At 43.0% G+C, this 18,938-nt stretch overlaps 2 protein-coding genes across 4 annotated transcripts in view; one reads left to right on the top strand and one right to left on the bottom strand.

The window, feature by feature from the left end:
* cyth1a (cytohesin 1a) overlaps positions 1 to 17,812 on the top strand; it is a 43,716-nt gene extending 25,904 nt beyond the window's left edge. For 2 of the 3 annotated variants that reach the window (XM_084036604.1, XM_084036605.1), the window contains exons 2-13: positions 3,898 to 3,980; positions 6,333 to 6,397; positions 7,501 to 7,567; positions 7,664 to 7,782; positions 9,081 to 9,161; positions 9,249 to 9,361; positions 10,128 to 10,276; positions 10,354 to 10,465; positions 14,105 to 14,181; positions 14,262 to 14,330; positions 14,680 to 14,834; positions 15,760 to 17,812. In XM_084036604.1, coding sequence (XP_083892730.1) covers positions 3,898 to 3,980; positions 6,333 to 6,397; positions 7,501 to 7,567; positions 7,664 to 7,782; positions 9,081 to 9,161; positions 9,249 to 9,361; positions 10,128 to 10,276; positions 10,354 to 10,465; positions 14,105 to 14,181; positions 14,262 to 14,330; positions 14,680 to 14,834; positions 15,760 to 15,838 — 1,169 coding nt within the window. In that variant the 3' untranslated portion in view covers positions 15,839 to 17,812. Of the gene's footprint in view, positions 1 to 3,897; positions 3,981 to 6,332; positions 6,398 to 7,500; positions 7,568 to 7,663; positions 7,783 to 9,080; positions 9,162 to 9,248; positions 9,362 to 10,127; positions 10,277 to 10,353; positions 10,467 to 14,102; positions 14,182 to 14,261; positions 14,331 to 14,679; positions 14,835 to 15,759 lie in introns of all 3 variants that reach the window. The other variant, XM_084036606.1, reaches the window with a different exon arrangement.
* LOC311030684 (putative ATP-dependent DNA helicase RecS) lies at positions 47 to 2,767 on the bottom strand. The gene is made up of 3 exons (XM_084036601.1): positions 2,085 to 2,767; positions 1,583 to 1,662; positions 47 to 1,352 (listed from the first exon to the last, which is right to left on the bottom strand). Exons 1-3 carry the CDS (start codon positions 2,546 to 2,548, stop codon positions 148 to 150), a joined length of 1,749 nt encoding a protein of 582 aa, XP_083892727.1. The 5' UTR covers positions 2,549 to 2,767; the 3' UTR covers positions 47 to 147.
* Positions 17,813 to 18,938: the final 1,126 nt, after the last annotated feature.

Genomic DNA, 18,938 nt, shown 5'->3' on the forward strand with positions numbered 1-18,938 from the left:
ATAAGGTTTTGGAAACGGGATCACAACATATTTTTTTTATTTTGGCTCAGTTATATACATATATACAGTTGTATATCAAAGAAGCAAACATTTAACAATATGTACTGCAAATACATTCCTCCATGATAATGTGGATAATTTCCTTACTCACATATCTGACTCAGAGCTACTAACGCAGCTTCTCAGTGCATCATCTGCATCAGAACAGTCATCAGCATCATCGAAATAGGTACCATAGTACAGATCTGGCTCATCCAAGCTCTCGCTCAAAACAGATTGCACATCAACATCAACATCACCAAAAACCTCAATAATGATATTCAAAATTTCTTTCGCATGGTCAAGCTTGAAGACAGGGAGGTTAACAATAACATATTGCAAATCAAATATGTATTGGCAATGGTTCAAGACTGAAACAACCAGTTCTTGACTAAATCCTGTGCATGCCTCTTGTGAAGTGTACAGATGAGTGGAGGAGTTTATCAAACTAGTCCTGTAGTCATTAAGCAAATCTGCAATCAAAGATTTGTCTTTTTCGCTCACCTGTCTAGACCTCAAGCTCACAGTCTTGCTTTGTGTTGCCTCGTAATTTGGAATGGGCTCTGCACATGTTCCAGGGGAACAGGAACACATACTGTGGCAGAATGTGCAACACTGGTGGCCTGGCTGGACGCTAATGGGCTCCTCTTCAAAATGAGCATAAAGGCATTTTCTGATACACTGATCTTTAGCAAAAGAAACCAGCTCTCTAACCTCTTTCTCAATGTTCAAGTACATTTTAGTGTTGTACAAAATGGCATGTGCTGGTTGACCATGTCTGCCAGCACGACCCACTTGTTGGACAAGTGTTTCTAAATCACTTGGTAACCCATACATGACAATGTGAGAGACATTTTGGAAATTTAAGCCCATGCCCAAAGCTGTTGTGGCCACAACAACTCGACAACTGCCTTCCCCTCTCAGTGACCTCAATATTCTTTCTTTGTTCTGTGGAAGAGTCTTGCTGTGGAATATTCCAATGAGGAGTTTGTCATAGTTACGCTCAGGGTCGCAGTTTACCCAAGCATGTTGTTGTAGTTCTGCCTTTAGGTAAGCATATACCTTCCCCACCATCTTCAACGTTTGGCAGTAGATCAGAACTGGCTGCATCATTTCACCTTTGATTTTTATGTCATTGATTAACCAGTCAAAACAGTCCATGGTGTTGTTTGAGGTCTGACACAGTCCAAGTCGGATGTTAGTCTTGTTGGGGCTTGCAGTGACGTGAACAGCCTTGTCCATAAGCAGGATCCTGGAGATTCGTCCACGAGATCTGATGTCTGCTGAAGCAGTCAGCGCCAATACGGGGGTTCCTGAAAATAGCATCAATAAAAACTGTCACTGTAATGGCCATTATGCAACATCTTAATCATCTCAGGTGATTGGATTAAAACAAAGGAATGTTCAAATTTACCACTACATCAACAAAACAGCCTAAAATTGATTCTCCTCACACAAAATGCTGTTTCTATACGAAATGTTATTTTAAATAAATAAGTAATAGATTGGAAAAATCAAGGAATGCATACGCTTCTCAACTCACCCTCTTTGACGATGGATCGCAGCTCTCCCAACTTCGAAAAACTCTCTCTGAATGGTGAATATCCTTTGGTAGCTTCGCCCCTGCGTGAACGAAACGGGAAGGAACATAAGTGTCACATAATGATAACTTGCTAAACAGTATGGCCATCACTACCTTCATTAAAATGTGTTGCTAAATGTCAACATTATAGGCAAATGTTAGTGCTTCATCTGAACCGAGACAGCATTTCCTATAACCCCTATGACAAAGTGATTGGGACATAAATGGCATTCAGAAGCATAAACGTCTATATTGTAATGTCACGTTGTTTAAAGTTAACATGGTAACGTTAACTTTACAACTAACTGTCGTCAGAAAACAATTAGTGAACAAAAGTGAATCAACCAACATCGGTAACATGGCATCATTTGTTATCTATAGGCTAATTTTCATACCAATTACATGAGTGAAATTAAAATACAATTCAAGCAAATAGTTGTGACTTTAACGTGTGCGAACTCACCATTTATACGTTACGTGCACCTCATCCACGACGATACCAATGATGTTGTCCTGGTACACGTTGGATGATAGCATTCCTCGCCATTTGGTATTGAGTATCCAAGACTCAGGACTCCCGAAAACGATGCTGAATTTTCCGTTTATTATGTCCTGGTCATCACTAACGCCAAGCTGGCCTGCTGTTACACCCAGTATCCCTGCCTCCTTAATCTGGTCTTCTATCAGGGCAAGCAGGGGGGACACAACGATGACAATAGGGTTAGCATTAGCGTTTGGCTTGCATAATGTCTTCGCCACTAACGGGGCCAGCTGGTAAATTAAACTTTTCCCAAACCCGGTAGGAAGAAGTCCAAAAACGTCTTTGCCCTCCAAAAAATTCGTCAAACATGCTTCTTGTTCTGGCTTTAAGTCTTTAATATCCTGAATAGTTTCAAGCACAGAGCGTATAGCTTCGCCGACATCCATCTCGTCAACTGTTTACCGCAGCTTGGGAACTACACCGGTATTTCAGTTTGGGCGCTTCAGTTCGACGTCATCGCCCGTCATCGCCCGTCATCGCCACATCTGCTCGCTGATTGGTCCGTCCGCTCTGGCGGACGGAGCAAACCGAAACGCATTGCTAGTTCCCTGACTATATGGTTGAGGCAAATTAAATTTGCCGGAACCAGTAGGCGGCGCTAGCCTGGCTAGGATTATGTAGGGCCAATAATGAATATTTGTAATTTAGTAGAGTAAAGAAACTCTGAGGAAACGGGCGATTTTTTAGAATTGTGAAATGAGTAATACAATACCTTGTGTTGAAGATTCCTCCGTCCTCCGCTTCCTTGTCTCTACAAGCATTACCTTGTTAACCGTTTGCAGAGATCCACACAGTCAACCAAAGCCATGACCCCTTTAACCTTTGAACCCTAATGCTGAGGTAATGAGGGGTCACAGGAGGGGGCTTATGCTTGGCCCACTGGGGGAATCAGAATAGGAGCCACTGAGTGATAGATGATTTTCCTACACAGCGGCGAGCAGCTCAGGACACGGTGGGGGTTCAGTGGGGTTGATCGCTACTCGTGCTAGGGACAGTTTTTCAAGTGTCTTTCAAACAACGGGTTGCAGCAGTTATGTTGCTACAGAGCGGCTAATTCGTTGGTCCTCACACCTCAGAGAGCACAAGCTTTCATTGTATTCAAGTTCAACTGAAATTTAGCATTCACTAAAGGAGATCATTGTCGTGGCACACCGGATCATGCATTACTTCAGCAAGTTTTTGTAGACAGAATTAAATCAGTTCCCTCCAGTCATTACAGATGTTTTTTAGAAAAGCATAGAAAGATATGTTAACCATATCCTTTCAAAATTGCCCTCTAATAAAAAGAATTGGATTCAAGCATGCAATTAAAGGTTATAACAAGTAATTTTGATGCAAGAATAGAGACTGATTCTGAAATTTAGCTAAATGCTTCCAGCGCAGTGAACTGGAAAAAAGATTATGCTGCGTAGACTGCTCTTCTAATGCTAGTGCTCCTGTCTGCTGCACACTCGTTTCACTGTTGGTGTAGACGTTGGTTTGCTGTCTGATCCGTCCCCATCTCCTCTCTGACCGCATATCGGTTGCTGCTGAAAAACATCTTTCATGACTCCACACCCCTTTTGCCGTGGGGCATGCAATCACTTTTTGATATCAAGGGGAATTACAATGTTATTTCAGGACACCGAGATACCCTCAGGGACACGCCTCAGGGGATAGATATGCATAGAGAAGGATTAAGGTGCATTATATTTTGGGCAACTAACCCTTCATCCTCTCTCTCATCCCTCTCCAGTGCCGGACGACCTCACTCCAGAGGAGCAGCAGGAGCTGGAGAACATCCGCAGGCGCAAGCAGGAGCTGCAGGAGGACATTCAGGTAATACTGGAATAGGATATGGGGGCTGTTTTTAATGTTTATATGTACAAATCTAAAAACACAGAAACAGTGGATGGGTACAAAAAAAAAAGCATACTGCATGTGTTTGTTTCCCCACAGCATACAGAGGTGAATCACCACGGTCTGAGCCAATCAGGGGCCGAGTAGGGGCGTGCCTAGGTCTCTGATTGGCTCTGACCCCGGTCTCATCTTCGGTGAATGTTTGTGAGGAAAAGTAATCAAGCAGAGTGACTTGAGAGTCAAAATTGAAGACGTGTCCGTAACACCTGTCTCCCCTCGCACCGGAAGATACCGATCCTGTCTCACACGTCTCCGTCCGAGCCATTGTTTTAAGAACCGGTTGTTTGATCTGGTCTCTGGTTCGCTGTGGACAGGCCAACATTATACATTTACTGCAAAGAGTACGGCCAGAGCCTGGCTGGGAACGCTTTACTGTCGGAGCGTCGTCATTCAGAATAGTTAAAAAAGCACCAGAAACACAGCTGGTCATTTAACACTGCTTATAATATCACCAAAGACGAGCCTTTTGGTTTTAGTTTGATTTCTTGTTTGTGTTGAGATTTAAATAATGGAAAAACAAATATCTTTAGCTTTTTTGTCTTCTTTTTTTCGTATCTTTATTCCTGTTTATAGTCATTGACCGAATGTGTTAAGAAATGAACAGTGTATATGGGGACTATAAAGAAAATGTATAATAGGTGTTTTATTGCGGTACTATAAGGCGCAGTGAAAAATTTTGGGTGCACCTGGATTATGTGCTGGTGCACCTGAATGGTAAAAGTTAGGCTCACCAGTGGGATCAATGTAAAACTTTAATCTGGAGCGCTGCTCTTAGAGGCTAAAGGGGTATAGGCTTATAATTTCAAGACACTTTGCTCACTTCCAGTGCCTTCAGCTAAAACTGCAACTCCTCTGTTTTTGTGTTAAATATTTACCTTTTATCTGGTTGTACAAATGCTGCTTTTCCAAAAGTCCTTAAAATGTGGAATGTGAGGTATTTCCTGCTCACTTCCCCAGCAAACCATTTTTGTTTACCGTTTAGCCATTTGTGTTTTGTAGATGTGCTCGTGTCAAGATGTGAAGTTTATCTCTTTCTGGTGTTTTCACTGAAATGTGACGTTGAATATAACTTAAAAAAAAATGAGTTAAGCATACAGCTGAAATAGGATTATGCTCATGCAGCGAGTCGAATATCCCTCAGAGCCAGGATTCAAATCAGCTTGGCCATATTTCCCTAAAGTGCTCTGATTGATTCCTGGCCATGGCCCATGCTGATTTTTTTGGGCTGCTGCCTTGACTCAAGAGCTGAGCTGATTATTGAAGCGAGCTGCTCAGGTCAGTCCTGTCAATCAATAACCAACCCTGTAAGCAAAATACAACCTGGGGTGACAGAAGTGTCATGGCAAATATCAGAGGTATGATCCAACACACTCTCTTTTATGAGCCTGGCCCACCATGGCCGCCCCCTCCCCACTCTCTGGCAACCACTGTTGCCCCAGTCCTCTCCTCCGCACCTCCTCGGTTGTCTGGACACAGACTCCTTCTCCTCCTTCTCCACCCCCACCACCACCACCCACTTCCCTATATGAGCACAGCCTTTGTTTGCGGAGGCAAGCATCTGAGGAATGTGTTGTGATTGCGCAGGCCTTGAAAGCACAGATGTTCCCTTTGTGGTTTGGCCTATAGTGAATAAGTATTATACATGAGAAATTATAAACAATATATTTACACTGCAGCTGGATGTGAATGGAGAGGCTTTATGATTGTAGCCTTTTACGTGATCAATAATAAACTCTGTCTGTGTACTCTTATGTTATTATTCCACACTTTCATCAAGCTGACGTCAACCTCTCCATCCGACTGCGCCAGTCTGGCACCAGCGGTCCTGCCTTGATCGACTAAATCTGCCTCTAAGGCCATTAATCACTAAAGCGCAGCACAAAATATAATCCACTTTTACGCTTTCTTACTCTATATGTATTGAGGTTATCCCCGAATGCCCCTCCCCCTCCCAATCGATTCAGAATGAGAGGATTGTTTAGTAGAGCACACTCACAAGCGTTGACATGAGATAAAGACGGTTATTACAGCTATCGGTCGGTAACTGATGACTGGATGTGCAGCAGTGTGTGAAGTTCGTCAGATGTGACTGCTCTCTTTGTGGACATACAGTGATGTTGACACTTGTTTGATAGAGCCAAACGGATGCTTTGCATGTTGTGTGTGTTGCGTGGCATGTGTCCACACATCCTGGTGTCAGGGAAATGAGTGGGCAGATGATGAATTAATTCTCATGAATTCTAAGACTTAACGTGTATGTCTTTTCTACAGCGGCTGAAGGATGAGATAGCAGTAGTGACGAGTGAGATCGAGAACCTGGGGTCCACTGAGGAGAGGTAAGAACACACACCCCTCTCTGTTTTGCCTTAAGAAGCTTGTTGTTTGCCTTCTATTAACTCAGCAAATTAAGCTGTCAATTATTAATGTTTGACGGGTGTTCCCGTCACACCAAATACGTTCCCAAATTAGCTTTGCTTTTAAGGCATTTTAAATGTTTCATCAGGCATCCCCTCCGTGATGGGGGGCCTTATTGAATAATGCAGTGGGTGTATGGGTAGAGGTAGACAATGGATGGTCCCATGGGTGGGAGTGCTGATGTTTGGTCTACTCAAGTGGATAGGGATCCCATCAGCTATAGGATAACCTTTCTTGGATCTAAAACCCATTAAGGGTTACAGTACCGTCTTGTGATCAACGCTTCCTTCGATCCTTTTATTGAAGAAAGTACAGTTCTGCGCTGCTGCCGCGGAGCAGACGTCCGTTTAGTCAAGCGTTGGACTTTGGCAGCAAAGAGCCGAAGGAATGCTGCTGTGAATGAATCAGTGGGAAGAAGTGGTGACCTCTCACCGGCTGGAGATGGAGATGTATCCATGGTGACGGTAGACTCTTTGAGTGCACTTTGACCCCTGAATAACTGGAAGCCTGAGAAATGAGACGTTCCCATATGCATGATGTTAAACCGCATTATCAATGCTTTGTCATCACGGTGAAGGGGGAGGAGAGGCCAGCCTCTGCCAAACAAATGAAAATGTTAAAGACACTTTCAGGAAATAAAGCCAATACATTTGTTGTAATTGGCAGAGCCTTGTCGAATCAGTTTGTTGGATTTGAATACCTAAAAGGCAAAAAAGCTAAATGTATTCACAATGGAGCAATTATTAAGTTGTTCAAGCAGAAATTAAAAATTGGTGTCCTGAGTCTTCTGTGATATATAATTCAATATATTTGGGGTTTGGACCTTTTGGTCAGAATAAAAAAGCAATTTAAAGACTTGAGTTTGGGGAAATTGTGATTAATGCTTGGAAAAAATAAAATCGGATGAATCAATAATGACAGTAAATGTTAGTTTCTGCCCCTTTTTATATACCAGAGTTTGCTGTGTACAACATTAATTTCTCATCAAGAACAACTACCAACAACCTGCCCTCTTATGTTCCAGGAAAAATATGCAGAGGAATAAACAGGTGGCCATGGGCCGTAAGAAATTTAACATGGACCCCAAAAAGGTAGGTGGAGGAAACTGTCTTGAATTATCAGACATGTGATTTGTCCCACATGTTCTCATAAGCAGGAAGTGACCTGGGGCCCTGTCTGTTTCTTAGGGGATCCAGTTCCTGATCGAGAACGACTTGCTGAAGAATACCAGTGAGGACATTGCTCAATTCCTGTACAAGGGCGAGGGCCTCAACAAAACAGCCATCGGAGATTACCTCGGAGAGAGGTCAGGAGGAAGATCCGCTGTTCCCTCTATCTAACCTTCTCCCTCTAATACTCCATCATGACTCACCAGCACCCATCCATGTGGTTGATATAAGCATCGAATAGAGAGTGCATATTTTCCGTATTGCTGTTTCCTCTTGGTCAGGCACACATCCATCCTCTCTAGTTAATTGGTCCCACATTCAGACGATCCTCCCAAGACGATGTCCGTTACTCAATCGCCTCCATCTGCCTTTGATCATCTTACTCATTCATTAGTAACGCGACCGAGAGACTCGCATCTCGGCAATGCAAGTGTCGGAGAGCAATTAACGGTTTCACTTGAGAGCTTGACCATCCTTGCTAGAGTGAACACATAAAACAGGAAATAGTAATAGGCCTGATGTACAGTATGCGCCGCTCGGGGACTACAGGGCAGGCACGGTTACATTTAGGGTGTGGTCTGTGAGGTCAAACCAGGAAATGGAGTTCAAGCTGTTGATGGATGCTCTTAGTCTGATTGTTATCTAGCTCTCCAAGTGTTTTTGATTCTGTAAGGAGGGGCCGGAGCAACTCGAGAGCCTTGAGACACGATTGGTCACTCGCCCACGGGGGAACGGTCGTGACTGGGTATGAATCTTGTCAGCGAGAGCTCCTCCGAGCCATCCTACGCTCCCACAGGGCAGATCATTTACCCTGAAGGGCATGAAGGTTGGGAATGATGTCATGATCGAGATTAGATAATATATAGAAGGGAGACGGTGGATGTTTTTCCTGCCGGATGATGCAGCGTATCACAGACCTCTTAAGCCGATGTGAGCCAGATCACACCCTGGGCCGAGTCCTCAGACACGCTCCTGGTGTGGATTACCTTTCAAATGAGGCAGCCATCAAACTTTTACGAAGAGCTACAATACAAATGCGGTTTATTCTTTAAGCATCCACAACATCACTCTTCAAAATTCACTTTGATAGATTTGCTTCGCGGTAAAGATATCTTTTAGAGTTTCAATGATTAGGGGATCGATCCATCAACAGAAAATGTATTGAGTGATCATGTTTTTATACATCTTTGAGAGTATTACTGCATATTCTGTGTGTTTAACAGTCCATCATGAGGCATTCCCTGTGCCCAGCTCTATGATTTTCTTTCTCTTTTATGTAATGAAATTGTATATATAAATATGTTGAAAGCGATTGACAAATTAATCCATGAATATAATCATTAGTTGTGGGCCTAAACTGTTTGATCTTGGTTTTGCAGAAAAGCTTGTTTCAAATTTTTAGCAGTAAAACGTTTGCCATGTGTGTCTCCTGTAGAGATGACTTCAATATCCAAGTCCTTCATGATTTTGTGGAGCTTCATGAGTTCACAGACCTCAACCTGGTTCAGGCCCTTAGGTAAGACAGCATCTCCCCGGGAACTTCCTCATGCTAGAACGATAGAAATTAGTCTGTTGCTGACTGCTGAGCTGTGTCCCCTGACAGACAGTTCCTATGGAGTTTTCGGCTACCGGGAGAAGCGCAGAAAATTGACCGAATGATGGAGGCCTTCGCTCAGCGCTACTGCCAATGCAACCCTGGTGTTTTCCAGTCCACAGGTAACGCCGTCCTGCCACACAGTCTGCCTTTCAGTCATGTCATAAAAAGCCAAAGAGCTCTGAATGTGTGAGCAGTGAAACAAAGGACAAAATTACTTCCGTTTGTCTTGATAGTTGATTATCAAATCTAGCAATTTTTGTGAGTAATATTGTTACTCTAATTGAAATTCCTTATCAGAATATTAATAATAACTGATATACCAGGAATACTTCGGCTCCGTGAAACACTTAATTTCCCGTCTAACACTGAGGTCTAATGGCATGTCCATGGAACTTGTATCTGAACTGCTTTGTTTGGCAGACACAAAGTCTGCTGACGTGAACTGTGCTCTGGAAGAGCGTCTCGCTTTTGGGAAACAATGCCTGCCTGCCTCTCACATGGATGCAGATGGATGTGAATAATGCATGGGACTTCTCAACAGCCTAACGGGCCAGATAAAGTGCTGTTGCTTCAGCCGCGTGCTGACCACGTTGGCTTTTAGCAAACACGCGCGCACACACACATTAGCGTGCGCATCCAGTAACGCACACATGCATTCTTGGCTGCCCACTCACAGCCTTTCACTACCGCCCACTTGCTAACGAAGCTTGGCCTATCTGTTCCTCTCCGTTTGACTGTGGTCCTCCTTAAGTGCAGTGCTTTCCACTCAGCTAATCTGCATTCATATTTAAACACTAAATTAAACACTGGCAGCAGTTTCAGCGTCAGCGGCAACCCTTTGCATATCCCCGTCTCACGGTGTGATCTTGTTTGTGTGCGTTACAGACACCTGTTACATCCTGTCATTTGCCATCATCATGCTAAACACCAGCCTCCACAACCCGAATGTGAAGGACAAGCCTTCCGTGGAACGATTCATCTCCATGAACAGAGGAATCAACGACGGAGGAGACTTACCCGAAGACCTGCTCAGGGTCAGTATGGCTTTAAATCTGTGTGTTTTCCCTCCTCAAACCTGCTCTGTGTTCATAGTTATCCGTCTTTATTGTAGAATCTGTATGAGAGCATCAAGAACGAGCCTTTCAAAATCCCAGAGGATGACGGCAACGACCTCACACACACTTTCTTCAACCCAGACAGAGAGGGCTGGCTGCTAAAACTGGGTGAGTGACGCTGGCAATACGTGTACACACAGCTAATTAGCACATAATGAACTGCCAAAATAATGGCCCTGTCATCAGTGTGGCATTACCGATAGATTACTTTGTTGTTGTGTTCACAGCAGCACATATTGGTAGATTATCTCAAGGCTGGCGAACAATGTCACCGCTGAGGTCAATAACCCTTTATGTGAATGTGTGAGTGAGGTAAGGTGTCTTATGAGCTTGTGTGGATAGGTTTGTACACACTCGACCCAAGACATCAGAAGTCTGCCGGCTTTCATGTATTATGAATGTTGCCATGAGACATGTGGAGGCCTTTGAATAATTTAGGACCAGGCATATTCATACACTGACATGCACGCACATGCACTCGTAGTGACTTTCATAGCTCGTAAATCAAATGTGCGCACAAACACAAATCATCCTGATTTAATTGGAGATTTGAAGCACATACTTTGTGCCATTGTGGAAATTCCCAGCAGGCTTTTGAATTTGAATAATTAATAAAAGTGTTTGTCTTAATGTTTATAATTATTTTTCTTATCCTAATTACATTTGAGCAGTTTTTCGTGATGTTGTGAGGGTTTTTTGGTCTTTTCTCTCATTTCTGAATTTATGTTTGGACAAAAACACACGCACACATACCTGTATTGTTACAAGTGTTTCTCAGGATTTTCAGCTACTTTTACCAGTCACAATTACTCTACAAACAGAAAAGCACAACCCTGGACCCCTTAACTCTTCATCCTCTGTTTCCTCTGAGATTTCTCTATGTTGTACAGATTCACATGGAATTTAATAAAAAAGAAAAAGCATGAATGTTCAAAGTGAAAATTTAATCTTCTGTGAATTAATTTGCTGTGAATCTTTACAACCAACTACACCATGAAAGTGAAGATTTATTTACTCATTCTGAATCCTAATTGGCAGATTGGAGTAAAACAATCACGGTGGAAGGTAAATAACTGGATATAACTGCAATGGAGGCGAAATTTAATGTAGTGCTTTACAGTGACATTGAGTAGAACTCCCCCGTGTGGGCTGATGTAATAACAGCAGATATCTACAATCTGTTGACCCTTATTGCGAACTACAGAAAATAAGAAATGAAAGCTGTAAAGCAGTGCATCAAAGCCTCCCTGGAACCAGATTAGCAGGACTGTGGTGCAATTATTCCTTATCATTTAATTTGATTTTTTTGTTTTCTTTTCCTCTTCGTTTGTTTGTTTGTTCCCATGATTTTGGCTGTTGTCTTTCCTCAGGAGGTATGTACACCTGCTCTTGCCAAATGCTAGTTCATCTCTCAGCTCTCGGGTGCTTTTGGTGGTCCGCCATGCTTTTGTTCTCTTCATTTTTTTATACGTTCACACAGGGTTTTTTTTTTGTCTGTAGATTTTTTTTGATTTTGTGTCTCTCCATTGACTCATTTGAACTTCAGATGTTTGTCTGTTCAGTCTCTCATTGAGCCGGTGGTTTGTCCACACTCTTTTATCTCTGTGGGTGGTTGCCGGGCGGTCACCGGGTTCATCTGCCACCCTGTGGGTTCGGCACGGGGAGCTGAAGCTTTGTGACCACTCTACCGAGCAGTTTGACCCTTTTCTCTGTATGCCGTGGTCACTCTCTTTGATCTGTTTTTTGGAAGCTGCATTATACCATTTTTCCATACAGCGAGCACAACAAGGACTCTAAATTGATCATCACCCATTTACCATTGGCTTATTGTTGTTTGCTCTCTGGTTGCATGGAACGGGAATACTGCACCTTTTCAACAATGTGGCTCTGGTCTCCTTATCTTATGCTTTAAATGGATCTGAAGGGTAACGGAGTGGCTGCGGCCCGGTGTGGTGCTGGACTGGACTGGACTAAACTGTGGGAGAGAAGCGTGGGCAGAGGAGTGTGCCGAAAGGGGATTCAGGCGTGCTTCAGATGATTCATGCATGCTTATAAACTTAAAGTGCACACGGTTAATAGTTTTGACTGTTCATTGTTGTAATTTATGAATCGTTCCTAATAATTACAAAATAAGAGCCCTTGTAAAAAAAAAAAAAAAAAAAAATCAGGGGAATCATAAAACTATCAACACCCATATATGATTGAGGAGAAAACCTGTGCCCTCTTGACCTCTACTCGCCCAGCCTCCCACAGTCCCATTTTGCATGGGTGCCCCTCCCCCCACTCAACTCCACTCTGGCCCAGCACCCTCCACACATCTCTGCAACAATCTGCTGGGACGTCATGCTTCGTCCCAGACATTCTTGCATGGGAAGGAGGTCACCTCTCTTTTCTCGGAAGTGACAGCAGCTGACACGACCGTGAAAACCAATCACACCCTCCCAAGCAATCCAGTCGACTCTCAGGCCCGTCAGCTGTGTGATTCTGCCATCGTGTCTGTGTTTTTCTGTCTGTCTGCTTTTTTGTTGCAACACGCCGTCGAGTCGAGATGCGGCGAGGGGCTCCCCTTCTCTTCCTGTCGAGTGAAGCGTGTGTTGATGGCGTCTGTAGAGTATAACAAGCATAGACTGAAGTGTTTGACCTATCATCATGTCTGTTTTTATGATGGGATATCATATACAGTCCTTCCGCTGTTATATGATAACACACGTGTGTTTTACATGTCTGTATATAAACCTCCTCAAAGCCTCCTCTATCCTGGTAGATGGGTTTCACAAAGCAGCTTTTTTTCTAACACTGGTGGTGGGATAGCTTAGTCTAGACGAGGCTTAGGTCTCTGTCATGTTCAGGAGGAAAGCGTGTCCCTCCACTCGCCGGACACTGCTCCTGTATGAATGAGAAGCTACTCAACAAAGCCAAAACAGGAAATTCACGTCTGAGATGCCTGTAGAGAAGCCGAGCTTAGCTCTAGGCACTGAGCTTCTTGCCTCTTTTTCAGTTTGTTGGCATCCAATCCTCCCAGCGTGAGAATGCCATCTGCTACTATGATCAGGTTTCCCCTCTCAGGAAGTATGGGTGACAAAGGGGGGTCAGAGGTCAGCTACAGATCAGCGGGCGCAGAGTTAACCAGAGAGCCCCCATTGGGCCTGAAAGAGAACTTAATCCTCACTCCTTACTTTCCGCATTCAATCCTTGTATAGTCCATCAGAGTGTTTTCCACATTTATAATGTCTTCTAGTTACTTAATTTGGGCGGGAGGTCAATAGATCCAGTTAGTGTGACAGCACATATATCCTGTCTATCGATCCTCTTGAGTCAGCAACCAAGCAGAGAGAAACGAGGCCATGTGAGTTTCCAGACACCAAAACAGTCATAGTGACATGTGGCTTTTTTGTATAGCATCACATTGACTCCAGTAAGCTTTATTATGTCATTCATCATCTATGTTAGTGAAATAATATGATTTAAATCAACATACAAAGGGAAAGGATAGGAAGTTAAAGAGTTGAGAAAAATAACCAGCGAGTGGAAGGCTATGCAGTTGTGGTGATGGTGAGCGCATGGTGTGATGGTGGATCAGGGTAAATACTGGGATGTTGTGGGTAAAAGGAGTCCTGTGGAGCCGTCATTTGTCTGTCTGTCCATACATCTGTCTGCCCGTCTGCTGCTCAGCCCGGTGCTTCAGTGCTCCTTTCCCCCTCCTTTCTCTTCGCTGAGCCTCTCTGACGCTGGCCGTTTGCTCCACAGGGGGACGGGTTAAGACCTGGAAGAGGAGGTGGTTCATCCTCACAGACAACTGTCTGTACTACTTTGAGTACACCACCGTGAGTAAATAATCTGCTCCTTCTGTTCCTGTTGTTCCCGGTGTGCTCCACGGTCACTCACGTATTTTAAATTTCTCCAGGATAAAGAGCCCAGAGGGATCATCCCACTGGAGAATCTGAGCATCAAGGAGGTGGAGGACAAGAAGCCTGTAAGTACAGCTCCCTCTACTGGTTCGTCCTGTGATCTGCATTTTACTACAACCCATTTTTTTAAATGGACAATATAGGAGGTCTCTCTTCAGTGCAGCCCTTTTAGAATATAGACAAGTGGAAATTTGCACTGCAATGGTGTTGTTACAACGCCAAACTGAACACATGACAGGTAGTTGCATTTCTATAGACAACCATCAGTATAGAGTGGTGAATAGTATGCCATAAAGATTTCTAAATCTAGACAGTGTAACCATGGAGCTGTAGGTACATGAGCGTTATACAGTTATTTTTTTCAGGCATCGTATTTCCTGTGAATTCTAACCTCCATCCACTTCCCTTCTATAGAACTGCTTTGAGCTTTTCATTCCCGACAACAAGGACCAGGTGATAAAAGCGTGCAAGACTGAGGCTGATGGACGCGTTGTGGAAGGCAACCACACCTTCTACCGTATCTCCGCCCCCACTGCTGAGGAAAAAGAGGAATGGATGAACAGCATCAAGTAAATGTTTTTTTTCCCCTTCACTCCTTCCAGTATGATACGGTGCATGTAAGGCATGTCTGGGCTTTTCAAAGTCCCTCTCATTGTTCTTTGTTTTGCTTCGGTTTTGAGGATAATCGCACCCTCATGTTTTGGAAATACAGCTCCTGTAATTTGGAAGCTTTTGGGACGTAAACAGAATTTTAACGTTCCCATGGAATCAGTAGATCAGCTTTGATTACACCGTGAGTTAGCCTGTATTTGTTTACATTTCTTGGCACCATTAAGTGCTGTTTCTGTACACAGACAACTATCTGGGTTACGTGATTCTCCTCTGGAGCCGTAAGAAACACTGTTTTGTGTTTTTCAATGATTCCCAAGCTGATTTATGGAAGTCTATTTTCTATGGATGTCTGGGATAATGACATATTTATAAAATGTAAGTCATACTGAGCCTAAAAAATGTGTTTCATGTCTGTGTTCAGATTTGATTGAGTTATGACTCGCAAAAGGACTGCGATTGACTCAAATTGCTGTTGATCACCGCAGGCAAAAAGTATCTTTGCCTCGTGTCTCTCCCTCTGTGTCTTCTCTTCAACTCTCCTCTACAGTTGTTTGTTTTGAGTGTTTTGAGTGTTTTTCGCCAAAAAAGAAAAACGGTTTCCAAATTCTGGTTGATAAGCGCAGATTGGGTTAAACTGATTTTGACACTTCCACAAGCTGTTAAGTTTAGAACACATTACATATATAGATAAAATATAAGCACTAGTATGTTAAAACACAATAAATGTTTAATCATCAGTCAGGTATTGCAGATTTTTACAGTCTTACTGAGAAAAATGTCTCCTTCTGACACATTAACCACATGTACTCATTACAGTACTGCATAAGTGCACACAGTGCCATAAAACTTCTCTTACTTACATGTTCCTCTTTGCGTCCACAGAGCTGCCATCAGCAGGGACCCCTTTTACGACATGCTGGCAGCGCGGAAGAAGAAGGTGTCATCCATGAAGAGGCACTAGAGCTCCTCAGCAGTCCAGATGTTGTCACTTGACAGAGCAGGGGGGGGGGGTCCATGCATCTGCTCATCCTTTCTGAGTTGATGCAGATGCCACGGTCGAGGTCTGCCTCAGACCTCTCCAGGGGATTTCTCTAGGATACATACTAGATCTGGCTTTGGGACTCTACAGGCCAGAAAAACAGGAAGCATGCTGGGGTTTCTAGATAAGAGTCGGGGCCAAAGCGTCCTCTAACCTCCTGTCTCTTTTCTCTCTCTCGGCTTTGTGTGTGCTCTCTGTCTATGAGGCTGAAAGGAAATCTCGCTGTGTACCTCAGCAAAATCCCCTTTTGAAGATGCTTTAACGAAACAATTCCCCATATACATTGCACACATACACAACATGTAAACACTCATGCAGTCCTCTGTAGCACACATCCTTTTATACTCAGCAGGTCTGACCAAGTGTGGCACTTCAACCAAAATATTCCTCGCTTTCTGAAAGAAAACCTTTTATGTGCTTTAATATGTTAGGATGATACGCGTCTATTTTTACAGCTTTAAATGTCATTCTTCTTCAGTCCTTTTTTGTTTGTTGCTTTTGTAAAAATAAAAATAAAAGGTCTTGTGACAGAAACTGCAGGTGGGGGAGGGAGGCTAGGATACGCCAACTGTTAGTGATTTTATAGAAAAAAAAATAAAACAAAAAGGTATTTGTTTGAAAAAAAAAAGAAAAGTTGCCGCTCAGGAGATTGTTCGGATGTTCTGAAACGTTCCATGTCCGTGTTGACATGGATCCTGTTCACAACACGACAGCCGTGTGAGGAATGAAAGCCTCGTCTGTCCCAGACTGAACTGTTTTTGTAAATGCACATGAGGTGTCTGCTGTCTGAACGCGGTCTCAGTGTTGGATCTGGCTCTCATTTCCTGAAGGTCCAGGAGATGCATCATGGGGTTTAGTGTCTTTTTTTTAAAAGGATGCGTATTTATCACCCTGGGCTTCTTATGAGATCTCAGTCTCGTCTGGAAATGTAGAATTGGTGGCCCCTTTTTTAAATGTTCTTTTCCCCTCGTTCTCTCATTTTGTCTTCAAACACAGGACTACTTTCTATTACATACTTTCATCGTTAGGAAAGTTATTTTACTGCTGCACAGTGCCTGGCGCTCAAAATGAAATGTGATGAGAAAAGCTGCTGGTTAGCGACAGTAAATTCACAGTTTTCTTCCCAAAGTCATACAATTTAATTTAATATTTTGTTTCCTGCCTTTTTGGTTTGCTTTTTCTCTGTGGAGGCCTACCTATTTAACGGTAAAACAAATCACATGTCCTTTTCAGCCGTCGGCCTGACCTCATTGATCGCTGTACTGTGTGCTTCAGGTCGGTTTATGTATAACACATAATATATGGCTTACTGTTGTAGAGGCTTTAAAGCGGCACGAATAAACGTGTGCTTGAATCGAAGCTACGCCTGTAAACGAATGGGTTGTCCCCGTCTCAGGATCCAAAGTGTGATGTGAAACAATACAATACTACTAGTTGTGTGAGGAATACGGGTGGTGAAACGATGGAGGTCAGGGTGGCTGATTGGTCACACTGAGGCATCGCTAGTTTGTCAAATAGCGAACAATGTTGCAGCCCTGAGTTGTGCATCAAGCGGTTGTCTTTTCTGCTCTCGTCTCCAGGCGTCTCCTCATCTTGTGCCTGCCGGTCGTTCTCCTCACTCCCTGCCTCTTCTGTTTGCCGGTTCTCTTCCTCTCTGCTCCTCTCAGCGCACTAACCCTAGAGAGATAAGGAAAACATGCAAAACAATCATAGTTCTAGACAGTATTGGTTTATTTATCAAAGTTGTACATACTTAAATGTATAGTGGGTATTTTGTCTTCATTTTGTTTCTTATTAGTTGTGCCATTTTCTTTTGGTATTCTGTTCAATTATGTTTGATTTGAGGTTTGTATCATTGCCATTTTAATCAAGCTGAAATAAAGACATTTGTCACAACACTGACTGGGAATGCCTTTGAATCAACTGCATGTCACCGGCTCTCCAGCAGGGGGCAGTGTGTGACAAGCACTGTAAAGGCGTCCTGCTGTCGAGACCATCTAACCACTGCAGCAAACAAGGGAGTTTGGTCTGTTTTTAGTTTTTGCTGCTTATTAATTACAGCTGAAATACAATCATTCCCAGCCAATGACAAATTAAATTATGGGTTATGTGAGGCCAACATGCTGTGTGCCCATTCATACTGAATATACTCCCACTTGAGGGCAGCCTTGAAATTGAATCATTCCCTCTCCAACATCTAAAGTTTGTATTACTCCAACCACATCCATAAAAAAAAAAGTCCTGTTTCTGTTTCAAACCAAACTTTATTTACAGCTTCGTAACATTTCATATCTTTTCACAAGCTAGCTTTTAAAGTATTTATGGCACAAATGTCGGGGCGACAGGGAAAGGTCGATATTTACAAGTGAATATGTATCATATTAAATGATGCCTGGAAAAGCAATCAATCGAAATGACTTTTTCTCAATGGAATGGGCATGCAGGAAACCAACTAAAATGCAATTGAAAACATACATATGCACATGCATATTTGGTTATTGGTTAATGTCTACTGAACTTAAGTCATATTATGGGTGATAGTGTTATTAAATGACTTTATGAAAGATAATTAACCATGTGGAGAGGTTTGTGTACTGCAGTCATTGTGCAGAACCATGAAAAAAAGTAAATGCCTCAGTGGGACACATAAAACACAGGTTTGACATTTCAGTGTGAATGAGGGATGGACAACCAGATGTCCAAAAGTCTTTGCTGTAAAAAGAAAAATATAAATGTGACTTAATGTTTGCTATGCCTGCAGAAAAGCACTTTGCAGTAACACAAATCAGCTTGAGTTGAGTTGAACATTAACACTTAATGCTTAAAATTTGTGCGGACACATACATTACAGTTGCAGAGGCCTATGGGTAATGCTGAGCAGGCACAGTGATAAAATAAATCATATAACAAGTTGTTATAAAATGTTTTTTTTATCCCCAGCAAAACCAAATTATGCCCCAAATTCAAGACTAAATGAATAGGTGCTTATTTCCCCCTGGGCCATAGCATGCTTAGTGTTTGG

The sequence above is a fragment of the Eutrigla gurnardus genome (assembly GCF_963514095.1).
Source record: "Eutrigla gurnardus genome assembly, chromosome: 20".
NCBI classification, from domain to species: Eukaryota; Metazoa; Chordata; class Actinopteri; order Perciformes; family Triglidae; genus Eutrigla; species Eutrigla gurnardus.

Excerpts from the sequence above, each read along its gene's own strand:
- LOC311030684 (XM_084036601.1), bottom strand. The coding sequence starts at position 2,548 with ATGGATGTCGGCGAAGCTATACGCTCTGTGCTTGAAACTATTCAGGAT. Across the intron at positions 1,663-2,084 it reads GTGCACGTAACGTATAAATG|GGGCGAAGCTACCAAAGGAT; the intron begins GTGAGTTCGCAC and ends TCGTTCACGCAG. Across the intron at positions 1,353-1,582 it reads GCGATCCATCGTCAAAGAGG|GAACCCCCGTATTGGCGCTG; the intron begins GTGAGTTGAGAA and ends TGCTATTTTCAG.